At 44.3% G+C, this 25,508-nt stretch overlaps 10 protein-coding genes across 10 annotated transcripts; 3 read left to right on the top strand and 7 right to left on the bottom strand.

The window, feature by feature from the left end:
• Window positions 1-995: 995 nt before the first annotated feature.
• PUMCH_003469 (uncharacterized protein) lies at window positions 996-2,468 on the top strand (the record flags this gene model as incomplete). Its single annotated transcript, XM_063022436.1, has 1 exon — window positions 996-2,468. One exon carries the CDS (start codon window positions 996-998, stop codon window positions 2,466-2,468), a length of 1,473 nt encoding a protein of 490 aa, XP_062878506.1.
• A 2,629-nt stretch (window positions 2,469-5,097) lies between these two features.
• PUMCH_003468 (uncharacterized protein) lies at window positions 5,098-6,660 on the top strand (the record flags this gene model as incomplete). The annotated part of the gene is made up of 1 exon (XM_063022435.1): window positions 5,098-6,660. The coding sequence occupies one exon, from the start codon at window positions 5,098-5,100 to the stop codon at window positions 6,658-6,660; it is 1,563 nt and encodes a 520-aa protein (XP_062878505.1).
• A 101-nt stretch (window positions 6,661-6,761) lies between these two features.
• PUMCH_003467 (uncharacterized protein) lies at window positions 6,762-7,823 on the bottom strand (the record flags this gene model as incomplete). The annotated part of the gene is made up of 2 exons (XM_063022434.1): window positions 6,762-7,314; window positions 7,744-7,823. 2 exons carry the CDS (start codon window positions 7,821-7,823, stop codon window positions 6,762-6,764), a joined length of 633 nt encoding a protein of 210 aa, XP_062878504.1.
• Window positions 7,824-9,246: 1,423 nt separating this feature from the next.
• Window positions 9,247-9,981, bottom strand: PUMCH_003466 (uncharacterized protein; the record flags this gene model as incomplete). The annotated part of the gene is made up of 1 exon (XM_063022433.1): window positions 9,247-9,981. One exon carries the CDS (start codon window positions 9,979-9,981, stop codon window positions 9,247-9,249), a length of 735 nt encoding a protein of 244 aa, XP_062878503.1.
• Window positions 9,982-10,678: 697 nt separating this feature from the next.
• Window positions 10,679-12,340, bottom strand: PUMCH_003465 (uncharacterized protein; the record flags this gene model as incomplete). The annotated part of the gene is made up of 1 exon (XM_063022432.1): window positions 10,679-12,340. One exon carries the CDS (start codon window positions 12,338-12,340, stop codon window positions 10,679-10,681), a length of 1,662 nt encoding a protein of 553 aa, XP_062878502.1.
• An 834-nt stretch (window positions 12,341-13,174) lies between these two features.
• On the bottom strand, window positions 13,175-14,965 carry PUMCH_003464 (uncharacterized protein; the record flags this gene model as incomplete). Its single annotated transcript, XM_063022431.1, has 1 exon — window positions 13,175-14,965. The coding sequence occupies one exon, from the start codon at window positions 14,963-14,965 to the stop codon at window positions 13,175-13,177; it is 1,791 nt and encodes a 596-aa protein (XP_062878501.1).
• Window positions 14,966-15,543: 578 nt separating this feature from the next.
• PUMCH_003463 (uncharacterized protein) lies at window positions 15,544-18,372 on the bottom strand (the record flags this gene model as incomplete). Its single annotated transcript, XM_063022430.1, has 1 exon — window positions 15,544-18,372. The coding sequence occupies one exon, from the start codon at window positions 18,370-18,372 to the stop codon at window positions 15,544-15,546; it is 2,829 nt and encodes a 942-aa protein (XP_062878500.1).
• Window positions 18,373-19,312: 940 nt separating this feature from the next.
• Window positions 19,313-20,134, top strand: PUMCH_003462 (uncharacterized protein; the record flags this gene model as incomplete). The annotated part of the gene is made up of 1 exon (XM_063022429.1): window positions 19,313-20,134. The coding sequence occupies one exon, from the start codon at window positions 19,313-19,315 to the stop codon at window positions 20,132-20,134; it is 822 nt and encodes a 273-aa protein (XP_062878499.1).
• Window positions 20,135-21,646: 1,512 nt separating this feature from the next.
• Window positions 21,647-23,242, bottom strand: PUMCH_003461 (uncharacterized protein; the record flags this gene model as incomplete). Its single annotated transcript, XM_063022428.1, has 1 exon — window positions 21,647-23,242. One exon carries the CDS (start codon window positions 23,240-23,242, stop codon window positions 21,647-21,649), a length of 1,596 nt encoding a protein of 531 aa, XP_062878498.1.
• Window positions 23,243-23,848: 606 nt separating this feature from the next.
• Window positions 23,849-25,045, bottom strand: PUMCH_003460 (uncharacterized protein; the record flags this gene model as incomplete). Its single annotated transcript, XM_063022427.1, has 1 exon — window positions 23,849-25,045. One exon carries the CDS (start codon window positions 25,043-25,045, stop codon window positions 23,849-23,851), a length of 1,197 nt encoding a protein of 398 aa, XP_062878497.1.
• Window positions 25,046-25,508: the final 463 nt, after the last annotated feature.

Raw genomic sequence — 25,508 nt, 5'->3', positions numbered from 1 at the left:
GTCCAAGAGGAGTGGCAGAACTTGAAGTTATTGTTGTAATTAGGTATGACTGTAGAGGTGTGTATAGTACACGTAAGAAGACGTGTTGGATAAGAATAGTTAGAAATTTTTTTGGAACAGCGTACAAGAAACTCTTTGAGGTTAACGCTGAGGTGTATGTAGAGCTATCAAAGTTTTTTTTGTCGAAGAATTCTAATCGTAGTTCCCAGTCCATCGTTTTGGTTGCAAGATGGAACGGAGTATGCAACACTCTGTATTCCAAAAGGTTTTCGAGGGTTGTGGAAAAAGCTGGTTCTGCTTCAGTCCTCTGATTTAAATCAAATTGTCTGAGGGAATTGTTTTCACGATCAGAGTGCACTGATCCATATCTTGACAGTGCCAGAAACAGAAAAGCGGATAAGGTATTTGACAGGATCATTGAACAAAAATCTCAATCGCAAAAAGAGTTAAATACGAAATAGGGTACTTTTTTTTTTAAAGACTAAACCCGATGCTCGTTACTTTCTACACTCTTTCTAGTATGTCAGTTCTATTACTCGGTATCTCAAATTTAATCGAAGGACGAACAGCTTACACGTTGTCCTTGGCAATTTCACTATATCGCCTATGTGCAATGAGGACGTTTCTCTTTTCATATTTTGTGCCTTGCCTCTTGAAACAAGACAAATGATGTAACTTTGTCAAATCAATGAAAGATCATCAGATCTGTGGAAACTGCCAATTCAGGACGCTAACTCCGACACTAGCTGCTTGTGAACAGGACAGCTGAAATATATACGAGGAAGGTGCACTCCATTCTAAAAATAAGGTTGGCGCCCTGCATGACCTTCAATTTTAGTGGGGCTGAAAAAGAGCTCATACTCTATAAAGTCAATGTGGACCAGTAAGCTTTCGGCGGCCTGCAATTCGTCATCCCCAAGTAGATCAATGGTCATGAGATACGAAAGTATAAAATTGAGCGTAAAACCGATGCAAATCTTTGATTGGTACCAATAATGCACTTTTTGAAGTATCTAACCTACTTAGCCATTTGCGAAGCGCTAGTCGTTTCTGAAAATACCATTGATTACGATAGTGTTGATGTTATTAATCTTGAATTAGTTTCCAACGGCATCTACTATGCGCTAGGGAATTTCTCAGGAAAACTCGCAGGTCCCAAGATTCAGATTGATGGCCAGCTCTATGTTAGTTTAGGATACAAGGGCATTATCAATATTAACACAATCCATGTAGCATCCTCCGGTCTAATTTCGATTGACTCCTTGGCGGCCGAGAAAATAACGAGTCAGACGTTAAAGGTACCTTATCTTGAAAACAAGGGACAGATCTACTTGGGATTGAGTCCACAAAAAGGTTTTCTGACGCCCTCGTTCATTTTGACCACCAACAGCACCATCACGAACTTCGGCTCTATTATCGCCTATAGCACCTCCGATACAAATGGATTATTCGATATTCTTCTGACAAGTCCAGTCGATTTTCATAACGAAGGTGTTGTTTGTTTGATCAATGTGGCTGTTGGAAATTATTTCCAGTCTCTGTTTGGCTCGGGATGTTTCAATATTGGTCCTAAAGCCAAATACACTGTGACATATGCACTGTACGGATACCACATAATATTCTATTTATCCGACCCATCGGCGCTGATTTATTTCCAGCCTACAGAGTTTGTTGGCGGAAAGCTGGTGTCTTACCAAGTGCTTGGATTCAGCCAAGGCAATATCATGAAATTTGAAAGCAACATTGTTCTGATCGACTATTACCAACAGACAGGATATTTTACCTTGATAACCAAGAACTTGAACTATAGCATTCTCATTGGTATTGGCTATGATTTGTCACGATTCTCTTACAATGGCAGTCAGTTATCATACAGTTCAAACAGACCTTCGTATCTGGTTCCTTCTGTTTGTCTATGTCCATCGGGCATACCTCAATTTCCCGGTTCACTGATTATTGGATCTTTGGGACCTTCAATCGGTTCTTCCATCGGCTCAATTAGTTCAGATGTCTCCAGCATTGGTGTTTCTACGGTTGTTCCATCTGTTTCTATTAATACCAAGCTATCAACTGGGTCGTGCTTCTCTAGCTGCTCCCAAACCAACACAGTTTTTACTTCCTCCTTGTCTTCTTCTGTGACTTCTGTCAACACTTCCTCTGCCTCGATGATGCTGAGCATGAGTACAGTTACGGCAAAATCCTCTGGCTCAAATACAACGATTACGCCCAGTTCCTCACCTCAAGTTTCACCCTTTGCCGAAACTTCTGCCTTTCCAAGTTCAACTCAAGATTCGCCTACTATTACTCTCACTTCGAACACATTCGCAACTATATCTTCCGAGCAGAGCACATCCAGCGAATCAATTGCAAGTACTTCACAAGGTGGATCAGGGCAAGTCTTCGGCGCTGCAGCTACAATGGACATTTGCAAGTTGTGCCTTCTTCTTCCGCTTGTCGCTTTTGTGTAATCTCCTTCAGGGTAATTATTTTCTTGTTTTTTCTTTCACTTCAAGAATCGTGCTTTCATTTAATGCTAATTCGATCTTGCAGTTTGTGATCTCTTGGAGATGGTAGAGTAGTTTGGTTCACGAAATTCAAAATAGCCGAGCTTAAGCTTGTAGTCAAAAATGGAGTATATTATGGATTTATTAAATTGGATTCCCAGGGATACGAAGCTTATGAGCTGTATAAATGCCCGCTGTTAGTAGGCCCTGTAACCAGCTCTAACTCAGTCGACCAAGCAAACACTTGTATATGACTCGAATATGTCAAATGAAAATTTGAAAAAAGACAATTTATATTCATCAGGATCTATAGCCGACATAGAAAGATACGATTAGAGCTCCACGGATTAAAGTGACATAGCCCACAACGTTCTCAATATCTGGCAAATTGATAAATCAAAATTCTTACTAAGAGAGATCAATTTATTGTTCGAATATTCAAATCTGATATTTAACCTGGTATCTCACAAAACTCACTCCCATCACCACCATTATCAGTACTACTACTACTGCTACTACTACTGCTACTACTAGTACAGCTACTACTACTAGTACTATTACATCAATACTAGTACCACTACCAGTACCAACAAAAACTACGTACCACAAAAAAAACACAACATTGATACATCCAGACATCTCAATTCTCGAATGATTGTCCTTCCGAATACTCCCCCCTGTCCAATTCCTCTCCAGGAACTGTCGGCAACTCTTACCCCACAACTTTTGGCATTGAGAGCCACAATTGGTGCCTCTGCGCCGGCAAATCGCACGGAATGTGTCCGTTACGTGATGAAACTCCAGGAATATGTGGACGGGATTTTTGATGGGCTTGTTTCGGCAGAAAACAGCCGAGAAATCGCTGTTTTGGCTCTAGCAGCTCAAAACACAACTTTGACGGCTGCGGTGCCGTGGACAAATCTCCGTCCGGAAAAGATGAAAGGTTCCGAGTGGTCGCTAGCAAATGAAATCTTGGTGGCGGTGGTGGCAGCTGCTTTCATGTACATCCGGCTCGGCGCGGAGTTATCTAATGAACTCATTGAGGACTCGGATACAGCCGATCTGGATCTGAAGTGGAGAGCCGTCCTGGCCTACTATAAGAGCGCGTTGGGATTGTGTCTGTTCGGAGCGCAGTTCCGTTCCGTTTGCGCCGATGAAAACGCCCTCTTATGTCTGCGGGTGTTCATTCTTCTCGATCAAGTATGCAACATAGGTATTCAGATGCTGCTCTTGTGCAAAGCTCTGTGGCTCAATCGTATCTCCTTCAGCGACAGCGACTCTTTTGACTCGTCGACCAATGGTGTGCTCTGTCGTGTGGCAATCTGGGTGTTGGAAGAGATCCAAAACTGCCTGAATGTTTCCAGAGATCTCCAGTCGCTGCTAAAAGATGCCAAGGCATTCCATTTAAACAATAGTGGCTGGCTGGTCTATCTCCTGGTTTTGGAGAAGTATGCTGCTTCCTATGCGGCATTGTTTCTCTCAATCGAGTATTATCAGAAGGACAAAATTGGACACGCTCTTGGCTTGGTGAATTATGGTTTACTATCAATTCAAAGCAAGAACAGTTCCACAGGGAAACCATCCAAGGTGCATTTGGTATCGCGAATCAAAAATAAAATCGCCGGAAAAAGAGATGAGCGCTACATCTCCAATTTACAATCAATCACATCTCTCCGAATCGATAAATCCGTTTTCCTGGACCTGTCAGGTGTTGTGCTTAACGATTTGAACTATCTCTTCGACCAGCTTGTTCTATTCCATCTCAAATTGACCAAGGAAAATGATAACATTAAGTTTGACACCGTCGTTGACTGGCAAGAGGTGCACACCGATTCGAAATGGCCATTGGGTTGCAAAATACCTGTCTCTACTGTTCCTGACTACGTACCACGGGCTCTTCTTGAGCTGCAAGGTCTGGAGTCCTCTTCTCAACGTCAATACTTTTAAAAAGGTTTTCAGCTGCAGGGTTCCAGGAACACCGTCGATACTTTAAGCAAAATGATGCCATGAAATGAAAAGATACAAGCTTTACTCTACAAGATTTACACAAATACAAGGTTTGAGTTCTGTATTGAAACTCTCTAATCTGATTCGAATCTCATCAATTATCAACACTTACCAGAACCTTCAAAAAGAAAAAATCCCTACGTGAGCCTCGATATGACATTGAACCAGTCTATAATTTGGAGATCTAACGTTCCATTGATAGCTCGCTATTAGCTTATCGGGTTTCTTGTCCTGATTGGGCAAAGATATGCGAGACACCATGCAGTCCGCCGTTTGTGAATATAGCTCCAAACCTAGCCAATTTTCACATATCCACCTCTTTTCATGAGTAAAATCACAAGAGTTCGCACTGGTTGTTGGACTTGCAAAAGAAGGTATGTTCTAGCAATTCGAAGTCCTCCCAAACAGTACTAACCAAAGACATCGCAAATGTGATGAGGGAAAACCGCACTGCAATAATTGCATATCCACCAATCGAAAATGTGAAGGCTACAAAATCAAAGTTTTGTTTAATACCAATGGCAATGCACTTAAAGACGTCTCTGCTGGCAGAAATCGACGTAAAAGAATAGAAAATTCAAAGGAAATGGACACCGATGAAAGCCTCAACACATTAACAGATCAAAACGGGACAACTTTTGAGATTGTCAAATCAACACAAGTCGGGCAGCCTGACACGTCTTTCAAAAACAGTCATGATTTCGGATCATATCAAGTACATATTGAGGATACTTCTTCAGGCGTTGGAGGCTTCAACACTAAAATCTTTGAAAACTTGAATCTGTTCATGCACGCTCCTGTCACCGAACCAGTAAATGTTGTCGGAGAACTCACTGCTAAGTCACCGCTCACACAGTTCTTTGATGATCTCCTCGTGGAAAATAGGCTCTCGTCAAATCAAAAGCTAGTTCTTGGTGAGGGCCCGAGTCCATTGAGCATTGAAACCGCACAAAGCAATATTTTCGATGGACTGGTCGAGGTCTCGCGCACTGGTAAGGGGCTTTTAAACATGTCGTATGAGGAAGAGAATAAGATGTTGAAGCACTTTTTCAAGAAACTTCTACCGCTCCTAGATGCGCATCCACGGTCACCGTGGCCAGATCTCGCGCTTCGCTACTGTGATTTTGACGTAGCTCGGAGCTGCTTTATTTCTCTTGCTTGTATTCACATATACGAAAGCAGAGAAGGAGGGAAGGAATACTACAAAAAGGGAATCGATCATATTCATAGCACCATGAATCATCTCATTGATTCCATCTCTACTTCAGATGCCACTTCTCAGTCAGAGGATGGTGCTAACTCCATCCACATTCGTTCTTTTGTGATCCTTGTGTTGGTCAACGTGCATATTTTGTTTGCAGTGCTAGAAAAAGGCAAATCTTCGCTTGCACGTTACCTTCTCAAAGTGTTCGCCTCGCTTTGTAATGGCCAAGACTTCTACGACTCGCTTAAAGACAACGAAAACAAGCTCAGCTTGGTGCTGGTACTCTCTTGGTATGATACCGTCAGCGCCATTGTCTCGCCTGATTGTCGTCTTCCCTTCTGTAGCCCCGAATGGTATGGGACTATGAACGATGACTTTTCCACCTTGAAAATGATGGGTTGTCCGGGTGAAATCTTTAAGGCGATGCTGGAGGTGTGCTATTTGAGGCACGAAATTCATGAGGGAAGAATGGACGATGATGAGCGGTTTGAGGCAGAGCTTGATCGTGTAAAATTACAATTGATGTGTTACAGGGAGTACATCAATTATGATTCCGACCAAAATTACGTGCTACAGCTTAAAGGAGCTCAATGCTGGTCACTAGCCGTCTATGTGAGCGCACTCCGATTGTTCAAGAATGAGCAAAGACAAAATGCGATCTCGGCTGCGGTCAACGAGTTCATAGATATCTATGGATCGATACCTTCCCTTTCGCCTACGGTCACGCAGATGGTGTGGCCAGTGTACGCAATTGGCTGTGAATGCGTCTCCAAATCAGAGCGCGAGGCATTGCACGGGTATATGGTAAAACTCTACGAGGTTGCACAAATGGGAACGCTCTATCTGTTACGATGGATCGTGGAACAAGTTTGGGAACGCGGCATTACTCAAGAGGAGGTGCTCCAGGAATGGCTAGAAGATCGCGTCGATTATCTTCCACTTTGATGTGCTATCAGCGCTGTTGATACTTTGAAATACAAATTGATAATATTCGTAAAGGATTTATTTTCATACTAAAGCAAAGAAGTAAACATTTATCAAGTCGTCTACAACTTAGACATAGCAGCAATGTCGGTAGATTGGACGTGGTCCTCATCCTCCTCAATAGTTTGTTGCAACTCGTCCAAGGAGACCTTGTCGTCCTCAACAACCAAGTTGATTTGCAACTTCTTGATACCGAAACCAACAGGGATCCATTGGTGAGCACCCCAGATCAAACCATCTCTCTCGATAGTCTTGACGTTGGCCAACAACTCCTCCAAGTCGGTCTCGTCATCCCATGGCTTGACGTCCAAGGTGACAAGAGACTTAGCAGCAGGCTTAGGACCCTTAGCGGCCTTCTTGGCGGCGTAAGCGGCCAATCTCTCTTGCTTCAACTTCTCGGCCTCCTCATCGACCTCGTCGTCGGAACCGAACAAGTCGACGTCCTCATCGTCGTCCTCCTCCTCAGCGGCAGCAGCGGCGACTGGGGCAGAGCCAGCTGGCAAGGAAGCGAAGTCCTCAGTGAAAGAGGCGATGTGGTTGAACCATCTGGCGAAGGCTGGGTAGGTCTTTTGGAAAGACTCGTACACGGTCACGTCAGCTTGAGTGGCAGCGGCACTGAAAGTTAGTATTTCGTTGAAACACACTGTGGGGAATAGTTGGTTTGATGGATGTATAGTCGGTGATGTTGTATTGTAGAGGAATGTCAACAATTTTGGTACTGAGAAGCAGAGCATCGAGTTAATTAATAAAGTTCAATGGCAGGCAAAGTACCAGCTATAACAAGGTTACTTCAAGAACCAGTAGCAAAAATGCCACTTGTTTCGATACCAATTGCACAAAAGCGTACTCGACACAGCGCCCACACCTCAACACCACAACACACGACCTACACATCCGCCAACATCTCGAGTCAGGGATTTTATTTAAATCTTCTTTGTCACTCATACGGTGGGTCTTGAATCCACCTCATAAACACGGACCAAAGATCATGATCATCATTCGAGAATAAAGCAAAAAAAGGCAGCAATTGCACCTTCAACATACCCGTCAACGTAGGACTTGTCAGCCAAGAAGTCGTTCAAGGACTTGATGGTCTCGACTTTGGAGAAATCAGAAAAGGACATTTTTCGAAGTAGTAGAGAAAAAATTTTCGGGCCAATTTAACTGTGGTGAGAAGTGCGTGGTTGATGTGTGCACGACTGGTGGATTAGGGCTTCCATTGGATTCGATGGTGGGACAGGGGAAAAGGGGAGATTGGGTGGTCTAGGTGGGCCATCAGGTGGATAATATTGTTTGTATTTTTTTTCTGAGTTGGCCGGTTTTTTTTGTGGTGTTTTTTTTCGTGTTGGTGGTGGTTTGTTGGGTCTCTAGATGGTGATGGGTGGTGTGTGGGAGGACACGCGTATATTGGATGGAATTGTAGAAGGTGTTTCTCATAGTGTTGATTTTGAGATTCATTTGAGGTTTCGTTTTAATTTTTCGATTGATTGTTGGGAGGTTTTGACAGTTGGGGCTATCCTATTCCACTGGAAGACTGGTCTCCGAGAAGACACGAATAGGTTGCTTGGAACTTTCAGTATCAATTGGCTTAATTTTTGTATTTTGATTGTTTTTTATTTAGGTTATGGTTTTTGTTTTGTTTTGTTTGATTGAGGTTTGAGATATGCGGTTCTAGAAGAACTTGTATTGTTGTGCCCTCATAGGCGCCATGAGAGGCTACGTAGATATTTCTCAATTCAATGCTCAATTTATCACCTAGCGTTGAAACTAAATTATTTGACTCGTTTGTGTTTGGGATGACTGGGGTTCTTTACACCGTCCGAGACTCAATGAACGTCGGTTCTGTCGCCACCAGGTGATCCCAGTTTCTACAAAGACTGTTTTCTCTTCTTTTTTTGATTCTCGCAAATGTGATAATTTTACTTTATATAAGCCGGTGAACAGATCACGATTGACAGAAACTTGTCTGTCAAGTTGGAACGGCCAAACCATCAGAATGTAAGCAAAGAAAGATATTATGAAGAAGGACTACAATCATAAACTAAACCAAAAAGGCTTTGCGGTGTAATTATAGCCCGTCCTTCCATGTATACGAAACTTGCCGCAGCGTTGTTGGCTTCCTATGAGGACCTGAATATGAAATGATTCAATAGATACATCATAAAAAATAGAACCAAATGTAGAAAATATCCGGATCAAGTATAGAGCCCTTTGACTTCAAGCGCTCGATCTCGCACTTGCAACTCTAATTCTAGTTCTCTACAAACTAAGGTCTAATGTGTCACTGTTCCATTACACAAGGGTTCTCAAACGCAATGAGTTGTAAAGGCAAATAAGTTAAATGGATGATTATTTTGTTCTCCAACATATATTCATTATTCTTCTGATCTATGATCAAACAACAGAGTCGTCTCATTAAATCCAAAAAGATCTATGCTGACTCTCTCCTGAGCAAAAACGTATAACGACTCTACTTCCACTTACAGTATCGCTAGTAAGGCCCGTAGTTCCACATACAATATCGCTTTGAATGTCTCTATTCCACCACTAAACATTGGAATCATATTTCCATTGAGAACACTCGAAACTAGCATAGCACCGGAACTCATTGCTCAATCCATTTTTATGTTCAGGCAAAAACGACGTGGGCCGTGTTTCGGGATACGTTTGTGCAATGACGTCCCTCATACGTTCACCCGTACACGAGACCAACTTCCACAACTTGTCCCCGGTGGCAGTGGTTTCACCGTTATCCTTGATCATCAAGTTGCGAGCAGCCTGGGCGGACTTCGTCTGACACTCCTCTTCCAAAAATGGAGGATCAATCAAAAGCCGATGACACTTGTTGCGTAGCTGCTCAGGGATGTCGTCTGGGCTATTGTAGTCGTACTTGAAGAAATGGTCTTTACCCGCCATGACCCCAAAACGGGTGTCAAACTCTAGCAAATAGATGTGCTTGGTGGGCAACTCATCCTCGGGAATCCGAGTCACTGCCGCATACACGGCTGGAGCACTAGCAATACAAATCACGGTGTCGGCATCTGCACCTTCAAGTAAAGCCTTGGCCAACACATCCGAGGTCTCGTCTGAATACCAGAACTGTGAGAGTTGCCAGTCTTCCTTGAACTGGTCAATGGAGAACTTTCTTCTCTCGAAGTTTTCCTCCAGTTGCTGGTAGAGCTTATCGAAGTCTTCCTTTCTGGATTGCTCCTCTTGCTTGAACTGCTGGAGGGCCGCTAGAGTTGCGGCTGAGAGTGTCAATGGTTCGTCGTCGGAATCCATTTTGTGTTTATATCTTTATGTAGAGCTGTATTGTCAATTGAGAGATGTAGTTGTTGAGTACTGAATTGGAGCTGTTAATGTGAAGGAAAGTGATGAGATGAGAGTTGCGAAGAAGCGATTGAGTAAGTGATTATGAATGGCCTTTTTTTTTATTTTGGAGGATGTTTTGGAGATAATAATTGTGTTTTTGACACTTTTGACTTTTGTTCAGTTTCAAAGAGATTGTGGTGAAAATTAAAGAGTTCAGTGACGTGTTGTAAATACTACACATTTCGAATCGATATTTTTTCGAAACATGGAATTTCGGCGCTCTACTGATGGAAAATGAAAATTGTTTCGTGATCTCAGTTGAAATGCTTCGGTTTTACAGTTACTTGTAGCCCTGATTCTACTTGAGGCGTTTAAGTGAAGCATGAAAACTAACCTGATATAGTTAAATACCTATTTGAGGAACTCTAGAAATTCTCAGGAATTGAGTAATCCGTCCCTCTTACCTTTGGCTCTGATGTTGATACGTCTGAACACTTCGAAGTCAACAAAGAACTCACCTTTGCTCTATAACAATGAAATCCGTAAAGTGATTTCGAAAAAGATTTTCTTTGTGTCTCCATGAGTATGTCCGCAGGACGAGACTTTACACAACGTTCAAACTATTAATGACTGTATTGCAAAACCAATCTATGTATGATTAAATAAGTTAAACTCTGTTCTCAGGAACCAAAACTCCGTTGGTTGGCAAATCCTCAGCAGGAGTGCCGTTGTCAGAACCACTGGAACTGATATCCTCCTTGACATCGAATCCCTCCTTCTCGAAATCGCCGTCGTAGAGACCCAATTGGGTACCTTGTTCCTCGATCTCCTTGTAGGAAAGCTTGGGCAAGGTAGCGGCGACTCTCCAGGGTTGGCGGCCGTCGGCATGTGCCTTGGCGAAAATAATATCGATCTCTTCCAAACTTCTACCGGCAGTCTCAGGGTAGAAGAAGAAAATTAGAGGAACGAACAAGTAGTTCATCGCTGCGAAGAACAAGTAAGCACCCCAAGCGGAAGTGTCCATGAAGATTGGAGTGAACATGACGACACCGAAGTTGGTGATCCAGTTGGTACAAGTAGAAACAGCAGTGGCAACGGTTCTGGTTCTCATTGGGTTGATCTCAGGTGGGTAGATCCATGGCAATGGCAAGATGGTGAAACCGAAGAAGGCAATGAAGAGGAAGATACCAACGGCAGCACCCTTGGCGTTCTCAGTGGTTGGGTTAATCAAACAAGCGAATGAAATTGTGAAAGAGATACCTTGACCCAAGGCACCGACCAAGAACAAGTTTCTTCTACCAAACGAGTCGATCAAGAAGAAGGCTGGAATGGTGGAAAGGGCGTAGACGGTGGCAAAGACACCTCCGAGAATCAAAGACAATCTTCTTTGACCGTGGAAAATAGTGGTCTCGAACAACACAGTGGAGTAGTAAATGGCAGCGTTACAACCAGTGAATTGTTGGAAGAATTGAGTAGAAGCACCAATGGCCATTCTTTGAAAGTGCTGGGTTCTACCGCCGGAAAACAAGTCCTTGAAGCCGACTTGGGACTTGGAGAAACGCTGCACGGCATCTTGCACAACAGTGATCTCAGCGTAAACCTCATCGGAGTCAATGGCAACATCATTAAGCTTGGACAAAACCTGCATGGCCTCCTCCTTACGGTTCTTGGAAACCAACCATCTAGGCGACTCTGGCAAGTTGGTGATACCGGTAAGCAAGATGAGGGCGAAGAAGATTTGGAATGCGACAGGGAATCTCCATTGGATGGAGGAGTTGACGTACGAGAGTCCAAAGTCCAACCAGTAGGCAATCAAGGTACCCACAGCAACAACGGAACCCTCAAAGGTGACCAAACGACCTCTGTTCTCGGCTCTAGACATCTCTGATTGCCAAATGGGAATGGTTGCGGTGTTCAAACCGTTACCAATACCGGTGATGACTCTGCCGATAACGAATTGACCAAGACCCCAATGTTCCTTGAAGGTAGTGACGGAAATAAGAACACCGATGATAATGATAATAGATCCAGTGACAATAAGTGGCTTTCTACCAACATGCTCACCCCTGAAAAGAGCGAACAAAGCACCGAAGAAACAACCAAGCTCATAACAAGAAGTCACGGCACCTTGGATAACAGTGACATGATGCTTTTCACCTTTACTCATGTCGGTGGCTGGGAACTCGTAGTTGAATTCAGTTCCGGTAATGATACCGGCCATCATACCTTGGTTATAACCGAAAAGGGAGAAACCAATAACGGCGGTAAGGGTGACGGCCAAACGCAAAGCGCGGCCTTTAAGGCCAAAAGTGGCCGTTCTGGTGAACATTTTGGTGGCTGCTAAAATGAACAAAATTAACCTTCGCTTACCTGAAACTTGCCTGCGTATGGATGTTTCAAGATGTGGAACGGGCTAAGTGATTAGAAGATGTGACTGATGGAGGAAAGATGTCGACCACAGTTATTCTAGCAAGTGCTTAGATATAAAACAACTACAAATGGTTGAGCGGAAATGTCCTCTATTTATATGGTCGATGAGTTTGGCGAGTCTATCTTCGGGAATGTATAGTGGATTGCAACATTATGTAATGGTACGTCTCTGCAGGACAAGCGATAAATCTGACATTTGTTTGCAACTTTCATTGCTACGAGCCCATTGCTTCGATCGCACAACGTGAAGGATCAGTGCCTAGTGTGACATATCGCATCTCCGCCGCATGACGGCCAAGCTAATTTTTGTTTCAAAACTTTTTTGCTAAAGATGATGGCGGGAGGAGTCTCCGCGAAGCCGTATCGGGGAAGTGGTGTGGGGGGCCGATTAGGAACACAAGTTTCTCTCAATGTTACATCGGCACGCCTGCAGATAGCCCGGATGTGAAATCTGCTGGATGATGGCATCGTCGACACATTTAGGGTTTTCTGCAGGTGCAGATTTTGGTAAGGCTTCAGAGTGGTGGAGTTAAATTTGCCGGCCCAATTGAAACACCGGGCTTTGTACCTGAAACGGCGCCGTCTGGACCTGTGCGCCTGCAGAAAAAAATGGTTGAAGTACATTGGAGTCTTGGCAAATTAACGTCATATTGCAAGCACCGTTTCAGTATTAGGAAGTGGTTCCTGAACTGCACCCGTATTAGAAATGAAAATGACAAAAAGAAATGCAGAGCTAAAGGTTTCCGAGGATCTCCATATGGTTACGCTCAAACATCTCGACGATGCAGAAGTAGTGTCCAATCACACCGAACACAACAAAAATGTGCCATAAGTTGTGACTTTGGAATGCGTAGTCCACCCACCACAACGAAAGGAAATCATTGTGGTATGGCGTGAGTCTGGGCCGCTCAGGAAAGTGCTTCTCCAAAATTTCTTTGTATTTCACTTCATCGCTTTCCTCTGAAGAGGTCTCACTGGCGTTATCCAATGGCTCGATACTGTGATAACTTGTCTCCGACTCCATGGTTGCAATTGTAGCAGCACTGTTCCTTCTTGATTGGTCCACGTCCCTTTGTTTTGATTTGATCTCATTAGTAAGGGTTTGTAACTCTTCCTCTCCACAATTCTCAATGTTTCCCATCAAGACCTCCAGCGCGCTGTGCGCATGGTGGCATGTCTCATCCTCGTGTATGATAACGTCATATCTCCACCTTTCAGGAATAAGTCCACCGTAGAATATAACACCAATCCAGTACCACACAAACGATCTGTATGTTAATGGCGCATAAAATGTCACTGCACTGAAAAAACCGTCGTAGTACCATTTGCACAAAAATGTTGATGCACCCAAAGCAGCCAAACAGACATAGAACCCAATTCTCAAAGGACGGCATTCAGGACGGTCAAAATAGCTGGACCAGTTAAACGCGAACCCACCAAGACCGGCTACAATGGAGAATGTCATGAAAGATGCAAGAAGCTTGGGGTAGTTGTAGAGACTACAGTACTCTGCGGAGATCACCGAGCAGGTCACAAGGACCGTAATTCCGGTGTAATCCACACATGCAAATCTATTGCGGATGGTAAGGTGGGCAAAGGTGGAGTATGTGTGCCAGAGAACCGAACTGACCAAACACTTCAACGAGGCTAGTAAGAATACAATCATAATGACATTATCACCAAAAGAGCTGTTTGCGTAGGCGGAAGTCTGTGGATAGTGAAACAACCCCAAATACACCATAGCAAGGCCTCCCAATATGTGCGTCCAGATGTTCCAAGTCTCGTTGTGGTTGAAATGAAAGATGGACTGGAGCATCGAATTATGACTAAGACTAAACCGGTAGCCGTTGATGATGTATCTGTTTTCACGCCAGCTCAAGGGCAATTGGTAGTAATGCAAGTATTTAGATTGGCCTGTTTTGAGCGCCTTGTTAAAGTTGAAGAAGCGAAACCGATTAAACTTGGCGTCTTCCTCATAGGCATCTGTGGCCAGCGGAGTTTTGCTCTTGATGTAGGCGTCGATCTGCAACAACTTTTCCTCGAAAAAGTGGAGATTGGTGATGATTTTCTTGGTGAGCACGTCGGTATTACTGCCGTTGGAACCACCGGAAGGTACAATATCTGCCACCTCATCGTCCTCCAGATCGAACAAATCGGTATACTTATCATCCAACGTCTTGTACAAGTACTCCAAATTCATAATCGACGTCTTGAGCATCTGATCCTTTACTGTAGAGAGCTGTTCGTACACCTTGTTCAAGTTGGACCGAGAGAACTCCTTCATCTGCAGCACCAGCACCGTGCTTGAGCGGCGGGACTGCGGCTGCTTGGAGCCGGCATCCAGCTCGCTGTCCTCGGCGCCGGTGAGCTGGAAATACGTTTCGAAGCTGTGAAGTCGTTGCTCTATGGACAGAAGAAAAGCATCGAGCTTCTCGACCAAGAGCTCTTCCGGGGCCTTGGCCGAACCCGAAGAGGGAGGCGGAGTCACGTGGAGCCTATTTCTGAGTTCTGTTTGTGAAGACATGTCACTTTTTGTGTTTTGGTTTGGAAAGGGTGCAAGATTCAGCGAGTTAGTGGTCGAATTTGCGTGCTTTTTCGGGGGTTACGAAACTGCCGCCCACTGAACAATATCTACGATGCGAAAAACCAGTGTGAAGCTGGGAATCTGTGGTCAAAACAAGTAATACTTGTAATAATAGGGGGTCTAAATGAGATCTCTGGTCGCCTCATTAAATGGAAAAGGTGTATCTGCAGTACCAATTCCGGGGTGAGAAAAAGAAATGGAGTTCAGAATAATGGGGGAGTTTTGACTATGAAATAAATACGAATATAGCGAATCAGCGTAAGGCTAGAAGGTTTGAATTGAAATCTTCACTCTTTTGCTCTCGAATAAGGTCGAATCGATGTGGTTGTCACTCATTCAGGACCTGCACCTGAACACCGTTTGCAGCCGATGCATTTACGATGCCTCGTGGTGGATCGAAAAAGAAATAAATCGGGAATGTGATTCTGGTAAAATCGAACTTGCTTTCAACTCGAGCCAAATGTGTATCTCAGTGATATTCGAGAATGCCTCGGTAAAATTAAACTGTTTTTGTGTAGCTAGCAGGCGTCCTCTTCTTTCGCTCCATGTAGAATATCCTTGATTTTTAAATGCGTAGCTTGCGTCAACTTCTGCAACTCAGGTCCTAATTCTTGTTTCGTGGCAGCGTTGAGTTTTGCTATTTCTTGTAGTACCTTGGCGGTTCTGCTATTCACGCCTGTCTTTGCTGTCTCGTCTGCCGCCAGGAAGTTGAACTCGGCGAACTCATCCTTCGTAAGTCCCAAGTCTCGCGCTTGCACATCGAAGACCGATCCATTGATGTCATTCCACTTGTTGCCAATTGCCTTCTTTGCTGTGACGAAGTCTTCGTCGTCTTTCTCGTTTCCTGACATAGAGCTACTATCAGACAGGCTGTGAGCAGTTGCGGTCGCTTCTAAATAGTCTTTGAGAAGACTACGCTTTTCCAAAATAATCCGTATCTTCTCATCAAGCTCGGCTATAAGCTCCTGTGGGTTCACTGGTTTTGCAGTCTCCATGCTGGCGAAATCTATCTCCACTTTCTCCGGTTCCGCAAACTTGGTCCGTAAGGCGACAAGGAAACTCTCTATCCATTTGATCAAATTAATGAACAAATGACTGTCGTCTTTCAGATAGAGGTCACGCAAGAATCTCCAGAACCCGTCCTCATGTTTATCGAGGATCTTCTTGAACCGGTCAAACATCTCCACAGAACTGGTAAAATACATGCCGCCTTCGTCTAGTTTCGTGAGCTCGGCTATCAAGTCGTCCAAAAAGTGTTGGAAGTCAAGAAATACAAGATGCACATCGCATTTCTTCATGACTCTCATTAGAGGCTGATAGAAAACTGTCAAAAAATTCTTGATAAGTCTCGTGAGCTCTGGTTCCTGCCAGAGCTGCTTTAAAACGTTCTTGTCGCGGGTTCTGATATCAAGTTGCCATAATTGCTTTAAGGAAAGGTAAACCGAAGTTCCTTCAAGCTTTTTGCTTTTTTCCAACAGGCAATACGCATCATAGGATGGCTTAATAAACTTCTCGAAAACAATTTTGTCAGACTCCTCAAGAGGTGGCTCAACAAGATCGGAAGATAAGATCTCCAAAAGGTAGTCAGATCCTTGTTCCACGCTCTTCTCCTTGATATCCTCTTGCTGGTCAAAGTCCATCTGATTGACAAAATAATCTATGCGCGCTTTAAAGGTATCATACTCTGGCACATTAAGTGGAGGTTCATGTAAATGGTTTGCTCGTTCTTTGGAATAATCTTGGAGATCTTCATCTAACAACATGACAAAACTCATCGACAATAGATTGTTCACCTGGCCCTTTTTGCGACCAAAAGAAGGAATGTCTAAAAGAAGCAAATCGACAATCTTGGACATGATGCTCACGGGATTCGTATACTTGAGAATACCATAGCAAACCTTGTATGGGAATAAGCGATGGAATTTTCTGCATTTGTTGAACCACTCACTTGAGTTGTCCTGAGTGAGGAATATCTGATAGAGAGTAGCGGCAACTTCAAGCTTGCACCATTCAATGAACGTCCTGAGCAAGGGCGAAAGATCCAGGATCAGCTGGCTGGTGCCGATCTCCTGAAATACATTGTTGAGCAGATTTGGCTCCAGCACAATTTGTTCTTTAAACTGTTCGATGTTTTTGGACAAGTGGAATACAACGTTCGCAATTCTACTCTGGAACTCTTCTTGAGTTGCAAGTCTATTTTTCTCAAGTTGAGTACGCTGGTTATAGTCATGCAACTGGCGAGCATTCAAGTCGTAGAATGTGTAGGACGGATCACAAAGAAAGTTTTGGAAAGCATCACAGTGAGCTATTTCTGGCACTCCGAGGAGATTGCAGAGATACCCACGAAGAGCCAAACGATGCTTCTCCCGATAGTACTTGTGCGTATCGCCGCGAGTTAACGAAACCTCCAGGGTATCGTCATGCACGCTTGTTGAATCTGAAATATCAGGGCTCTCGTTCTTTGCTTTGATTCTCACACCCTTGTCATTTTTGATGTTGCGAGGGAGTCTATTCAAGGAGGTCATTAGCCCTGGAAAGCACTTCTTGAGTGCAGACTCAAGATGTTCAAAGTCAGAGAACTTTTTGCTGATGAAGTGACTAGAATATGTGGTCAGGCCCTTTTCAGTTTTGTGACGTTTTGTGACCTGAATAATATACGAATAATGAGATTTGAAGCTCTTAGCTCCAGAGAATGGATTGAAAACGGACCATGTCGCTGTGGGTTCTTCGTTTTGCTTAAGCTCGACAGCTATTACATCGATGTTGGTATTGCTCACGTAATCCATTTTCGAGTATTCATTGAGGCCATGCAAGGTGTAGATGGCGCCGACGGCGCTCTTCAGCAGCACCTCTTTCAGTGCCAATTTATCGAGTTTGCCCTGGTCTGAAGGTTTAAGATGATCATTAGTTAGGTATTCCAATTCTTTCTTGGAACTGAGCATAGAATTGAAGAAAAGTAGAAGTGTTTGCAACACCCTGGCATTGATCTGCTTACGTTTTGTAGTGTTATCCTTCCGCTCAGTGGAATTGGAAAGCTTCTTAGAGTTGACACTATCGATAAATGGGCGAATGGTGTCGTTCCAAAACGCAATCTGTTCTTGTTCAGGATTGTTTGTAATGAACGGAAAAGATGCCACGAAATGGGAGAAAAAGTACTGAAGAAGCGGCAAGTCGAGCTTTTCCGTTTTCTCGGATGCCGTGAATGGCGGACCGAGATTAGCCAAGCATCCGGGCTCCGATAAATGGTGGAGTTCCTCTTTAAGGCAAGCCTCTACCAAAAACCGTTTAAGAAAGTGATCCTGCGTCGCCGAGAGCTCGGACAAGAACGAGAGATCCTTTGTTGCCATCGAAGATTACGATGAACAAGGTTTGGTCGTGATTGAGCTGGATTGAGAGAAGTTGTGTTCAGATAAGAATACGTTCAGAATTTGATTTCAAACTTTCAATTGATACGGGATGCGTACGAGCTTAAATAGATAACGGAAGATAATCCGGCAGAATCAGATAATGTTGAGAAAAAATTGATTCTTCAAATGGGCGCAATTGCGACTATTGTTGCTGTTGCAGTTGATAGAGGTGACCTAAACATAGATTGCGGGGCTGAGGTATATATTGAGGCGAAAATCAGCATTTCCAATTAAATTAAATAAATTAAAATTTAAAGTGAAATGAGGACCTCATTGTGTGGATCTGATATTCCCTATAGGGATATTGTGGTGGAATAAACCAAAACGATAGACCAAGGGCCAAGGCTAGAGGGGGCTCGACAGAGAAGTCACAGAAATCAAAGCGAATATGAAATTAAATTGTAATTGTTTTCGGTATGCGACAAACTGTTGCGGGAAAAATTCCCGATTCTTAGATGAAACATAGAGTCAATTCCACCATATCCTAGCGCAGAGAGATTTGAAAAACGAGACAAAAGCACAGTTAATTCGAGAAGCAGAAAATAAGGTCCATTTTTGATGAGTATCAGATGCAAAATCTTCTTTTGCCCGTATTTGAGTTTGGTCCAGCGGGCTCAATTCTTAGGGCTCTGCGATTACTCACCAGTCCATGTAAATACCGTGGATCTGTCTTTAAAAAAAAGGATGCAAAAAAAATAATGCATGAGATATATCAATTTTTAATATTTTACACTCAATTCACAAAAAATTTCTCCATCGCCTAAACAATTCGTCTCTTCTCCTATACCCCATCTCATCACCTCGCTCTCATCGCACCTGCACCCTAACCCCCATCGTAAATTTCACTACTCTTCTTTTTTCTCCATTTCCACCAAAAACAATGGGTACCCAAAAGAAAGAGAAGCAAAGACGCACCAGGCAGGGCGACACCCGTGACTCCAACCTCCGGGTCAAGGGTGAGAACTTCTACCGTGATGCAAAGAAAGTTAAACACTTGCAGATGTACAAAACTGGAAGAGCTGTGCGTAACGCCAAGGGTGAAATCATCCAGGCGGCAGCTCTCCAGTCCACAGATGCACCCACTGCACGTGTGGATCCCAACCGTAAGTGGTTCGGAAACACCCGTGTGATTGGACAAGATGCATTGACTCATTTCAGAGAAGCCATGGGCGACAAGAAACACGACTCGTACGCCGTTTTGTTGCGCAGAAACAAGTTGCCCATGTCGCTTTTGGATGAGAAAGATGCCACGGAGTCTCCTACGGCCCGTATCATCGAAACCGAATCCTATTCTAGCACTTTTGGCCCTAAACAGCAGAGAAAGAAGCCTAGAACGCAAGCTGCCTCTTCCTTGGAGGAGCTCGCAGACCTCACAGCCACTGACAGCAAAGCATACGAGGACAAGCAGTACTTGGACGCTACACTCGGGTTGATGGGTGGCTCATTCTTGGATAAGGATGACTTCACCCAGGAGGCCAAGGAGGCCATTTTCCACAAGGGTCAATCCAAACGTATTTGGAATGAACTATATAAGGTGATCGACTCTTCCGACGTCGTCATTCACGTGTTGGACGCTCGTAATCCTCTCGGTACTCGATGCGAGTCTGTCGAGAAATACATCAGGGATGAATGTCCCCACAAACACTTGATCTACGTGTTGAACAAGTGTGACTTGATACCCACATGGGTAGCGGTATGTTGAATCTTTTCACTTCCTTTTTGAGCTCTTCGTCGTGATGCTCATCTCCATTTTGCACAGACTCTCTTCTCTCTTCCTGTGCAATTATTGCATGTTGCACAGTCTTTTCAATCATCTATTCAATTCTCTTTTTTCTTTTCTTGATCTCTCTCCGCCTTTTCTCTCTACTCTTCCCCGACCCAAAGCCTTTTGTCAGGGTGTCAATCTAATGTTCTCTGAACATGTTCACATTGTCGCCTGTTATGTCTTTGGAAAATCAAATCTACCCGCCCGTGACCCCAGCTGCATCTGCGGCTGGACTTGTTCCGTTCTGGAGCAGGTTTTGGTTGCACCAGTCGATAGTTTTTATTGACTACTTAGGGTAGATCCGGCATCATCTTGAGTTGGACCTACTGTTACTTTTCCATGAGTTTGTCCGTAGTATTGAAGCCGACACCTTTCTTTTCTCTCCTTCTTTTCTTTTTTTTCTCAACCAGAGTTCTGTGGCATTGTTCATTTGCATTTATACTAACTTCAGGCTGCATGGGTGAAACATCTCTCTAAGTCATTCCCAACATTAGCATTCCACGCATCCATCAACAACTCTTTCGGTAAGGGTTCCTTGATTCAATTGTTGCGTCAATTCTCGACTCTTCATTCGGACAGAAAGCAAATCTCTGTGGGTTTTATCGGTTACCCTAACACCGGTAAGTCCTCCATCATTAACACTTTGCGTCAAAAGAAGGTCTGTACTGTTGCTCCTATTCCTGGAGAAACTAAGGTGTGGCAGTACATCACTTTGATGAAGAGAATTTTCCTCATTGATTGTCCTGGTATCGTGCCGCCAAGTAATAGAGACACTCAGTCTGACATTTTATTCCGTGGTGTCGTTAGAGTGGAGCACGTTTCCGCTCCTGAGCAGTATATCCCTGATATGCTCCAGAAGTGTGAGCGTAAGCATTTGGAGAGAACTTATGAGATTAAGGGCTGGAGCAGATACGAGGATGATCCTTCCAAGTTGGAACAGGCTAGCACAGAGTTCATCGAGCTCATTGCAAGAAAGCAAGGTAGACTTCTAAAAGGAGGAGAGCCCGACGAGGTTGCCGTTGCCAAGCAAGTTCTTAACGACTTCAACAGAGGTAAGATTCCTTGGTTCGTCAGTCCCCCACAAGACGATGAGGTCAGAACCGGTGAGGACAAGAAGGCTATCCACAAGAGAAAGAGGGCAGAGAGAGCCGAGTCTGCGGCCTCCAAGCGTGCTAAGGTGGAGGAAAATGAAGAAGAGGTGGAAGAGGCTGCTGAGTTCAAGGAAGAGGAAGAGGAACAAAAGGAAGAGGCAGAGCAGTAAAGAAGGAGGCGGCTCTAATGCCTTTGCAACGAAGAAAGCAATGTTTTTAATAATCTTCTCCCCGTTTTCATTCTTACCCGTTTTTTTCATTTTTATATTCACTATTGTACATTATATCTGCATCAATTCATAGAGTGTTTTCTTAACGAAGCTGTAGTCCATGAGTTGTACAACTAAAAGAACACCGTTCAAGCCTTTGATTTGCTTGCATCGTCGAAGTCTGCCCCAGTCTTGGGCGCCTTCCCATTCACTCCAAGTCCCCATATATACCCTTTGAATTTTTCAAAGACTTCGAGGTCGAAATTAGTCTGTCTCAAAAGCTCTTTAAAGCACTCCATCAACAAATAAGCATGCAATGTGGAAGTCATTTGCTGAGGCTGGGATTGCCCATTGAAAGGACCGCCTGGCGTGGAGGTGAAATACTGACGAATGACTGGCGAGATTGGAAGGAGATGTAACTCTTCGGCCAAATATTCGACCGAGGGCTTATTACTGCCAGGAGCGGCTTTGTTGTTATTATTGTTTCCATTAGTGCCATCGGGACCCTGGCCAGATGCAATCGCGTTGTTATCGTTGTTACCACTGGAGTTGGAGAGGGCGGCGGCATTTACCTTGCCTCCCGAGCCTCCAGACAAAAGCTGCGTTCCAATGTGTTTCAAGTCATAAAAGCTAGGGAAATATTTCTCGACCCACCAGGAGAAGTCAACCTCATCGGAGGGCAAGAGATCATTAGTTAACAAGCTAATGAAGAAGCCCAAGTCGTAGCCTGAATGGTAACTCAACCAATTAATAGAAGAATCTAACAATAATCCGCTGTCCATCATCAACTCAGCAAATGCAAAATGGGGGATACCTTGACTCATGTGCGAGGCAAAGTTAATTTGAGAAGTCAGAGCGAGCATCGACAAATGTTCTTCGTTGTACATTTCCTTGGTGACATCATACAAGAAGTTAAATTGCCAAATGACCGAGTTACTGATTTCGCTGTTGGTGACTTTGACGGCACAAAGAGATAATTGGATTATGTTGAGGAGATCTGAATTGGAACGCAACGTCTGAAAGTGGTAGTCAGACGAAGTTTTGAACGTTCCCACCGGACGCGCCACAATACCAGGAATCTCCTGATGGATAGAGATGTACACTTTGGCGGTTTTGTCGTTGATAAAATTGCGCAACGCATTGAACTCAAACTCTACATTGTAGTTCCACACCTCCTTGATGATAGGCACCTTTTGCTGCGTTGGAAGCTGGAGGTGCATAGGGTGGGGCAGCGCTTGCGCAGGGATTTGTTGGTGTAAAGCTGGATTAGAAAATCTCTGCTGTTGCTGAGGCCTTTGAGGCTGTTGCTGCTGCTGCTGCTGTTGTTGTTGTTGCTGCTGCTGTTGTTGTTGGGACTGTTGAGACTGCTGCTGCTGTTGCTGCTGCTGTTGCAATTGTTGCAACTGCATCTGTAACAATGGATTTACGTTCTGGTTAAAACCAGATGTTCCGTTGGAATTGTTTCCGTTCTGGGCATTTCCTCCGTTCAAAACAGACAACAAGGGATTGAGCGAGAGGCCCGCCACGTTCTGGCCGGGCATGGCCAGACCTTGGCCCAGACCTTGTTGGTTCTGCCCTTGTTGGTTCTGGTTTTGTTGATTTTGGCCTTGGTTCTGGTTCTGCTGGAGCATGTGCTGTCTCATCTGGCGCTGCTGCTGCATCAATTGCAGAACCTGGCCCTGGGACGGCTGCAGGTCTTGATTGTGTTGCTGCTGCAAGTATTGGAGGTGGGGGTTTACGTTCATTTTGACGACGGCGCTTTTGGCCAAAAAAGACGCTAGAGAGTCAGTTTTTTTTTGGGTGGGATGTGCGCGACGAGACGGGTGCGGCGGTGGTGAAAAAAGCGGGTGTTTCACGGGCAATTCAGGCCGATTCGGTGACGGTTTTAGGGAGTATATCTGGGGGTTGAAATTTGATGGGGTTTAAGTGAGGAAGCGTGCTGCCTGCAGGATCTAAAGGATTGAAAAGACAAGAAATGGACAATTGGATTGAATAGACGAAGTTTGAGAAAATGAACATTTTACAAATCTGCAAGAAGAGTAATTATTGAAGATAAACACATTAAAATAGGTATTGACACGAAGAAGCGGGAGAAAAGAGAGCAGGAAATTGGCAGCTTTGAGTATTTCCAGAACGGCTGAAAGACCATGCGTAGTCCTCGTTCGAAGGACACTTTTTTTCTCCAAAGAAAATTATTGACACTGTCCATGGTTTTTGCGAGACAACATTCTCGTTTTCTTGTTCCTTGCGTCCAGCAGAGCATACATCTTACCATGAATAATACTGCTCTTCACAACAGCCAACACTTCTTCGAGGGAATTTTGAATTTGTCAAATTGCATGTTTAGTTCGTTACAACTGCTCTCTGACATGAGAAGAACCGTCCCGCTGGCCTCCTTGCAAGAAGTTGTGCTCCCCAATACGACGAGGTTTTATAAGATACTGCAAGAAGAAAACAATGCCACAAACCAAACAGAGAACAGCGACAATGAAGTAAATTATACCCAAAGTCATGTTACGGCCTCCCAAAATGGAGTTGGTGGTGATGACAACTGACTTAGAACCTCCATAGATGGAGACCGGGTAGTTTAAACCGATCTGCACCTCGTATGTTCCCGAGGAAAGTGTAGTCGTGGTGTTTTTGGAATATAACTTAAAGAAGGTGGGTAACGATGCGGTACGCATCCAGTTTTGGAGATGCTGCCAGTTGGCCAAATCGGGCATGTTGGTCAGGTTGTAACCACCTGGGAACATCTTGGCCCAGTTTGGCGGCGGAACTACATCCTCCGGCTTGTATTGTGTGGACTTGTAGCGGTGGTTGATATCAGAACTCCACGAGATATCATCCTGCGACATCTCGTAAGTTTCGTTATTGGAGCCACTCTTGGCGTTTAAAAGCACAGGACTGGAGAAAGTATCGTTGAACAAAGAGTTGGCTATAAGACCACACGGATAGATGGGTTTGTTTCCGCTTGATTTCAAAGGATCACAACTGGAAGACAACGAGCCGACAGGCACCGCCTTGCCCGCCAATTGGTTGCTATCGTACGACTCAACGTATTTACGATGGTTCTGGTAAAAGTTCGTAAGCTTGTAGTACATGTAAAGCGGAGGAGCCAAGTCGCGAGGCAACGTGAACTGGAGAACACACGTCTGGGCTAAATCACCCTGCGCATCGGTGCCATTGACAACCTTCCACTTGAAATCCGGATTGGTGGACGTGTGGCGGAAATGCCAGTCTGTTTTTCCCAGCGGAACGGCCTCAAACTGCGTGGAGCTTAGCGATCCACAGTGCAGATAATCTACCACCAAGTTCTCCACGTTGTATGTGGCATAGATGATGGCGATCCCCAACGGAGCGAAAATGGCTGCAAGCACAAAGAGTAGCGGAATGACCGTTTTGGGCGTTAGAATCGGCTGCCACGCTTTGAGTCGTTGTTGGCGGAAGGCTGTGTTTGGCGGTTTTCTCGATTTTTGAGTGGCTGGCGTGGCGGAATGGACAGAGTCATCGTCAACAGAGTCACGCGAGGTGTTTTTGCGCCGGAACATGTTAGTGTGGGGGCGTTTTGCTGGTGTTTTTGGGGTAAAATGGGGTGTAGATGGGTGGTATTTTTGACATAGTCTATGAGGTACAGCCTTAAAAGTGGAGTGTCTGCAGGACCGCTCTTAGAATTGACAGGTCTTGCATGATCTGTATTGAATGGTGGTGGGAAAGGAAAAAAAAAAGGGGAATTGATAGTGGGGACACGGGGGGATATTTATATTCGTGAATTTGCGGAATTTAAGTTTTTGGGGTGTTGCGAGGGGTTCGTTGGGTGACATGAGTACCTGTTGGAGTTGGTCAGGATTATACTTTTGGGGAGTAAGAAGAACTTTCTCTGTGAATTTTAAGACTATTCTCATATTTTGTGTTACAATGTAGCGTTTCCTAAGTTTGTGTAATGAAAATTTTGTTTGTATGTTAAGATAAAAATGAGAGGCTGAGGAATGTAGAAGCTCTAGGGATTCTCAA

Source organism: Australozyma saopauloensis, chromosome 4 (assembly GCF_035610405.1).
Source record: "Australozyma saopauloensis chromosome 4, complete sequence".
In the NCBI taxonomy this organism is placed as follows: domain Eukaryota; kingdom Fungi; phylum Ascomycota; class Pichiomycetes; order Serinales; family Metschnikowiaceae; genus Australozyma; species Australozyma saopauloensis.
The sequence above is the reverse complement of the archived record's forward strand: the minus strand, read 5'-3'. Positions and strand labels throughout refer to the sequence as shown.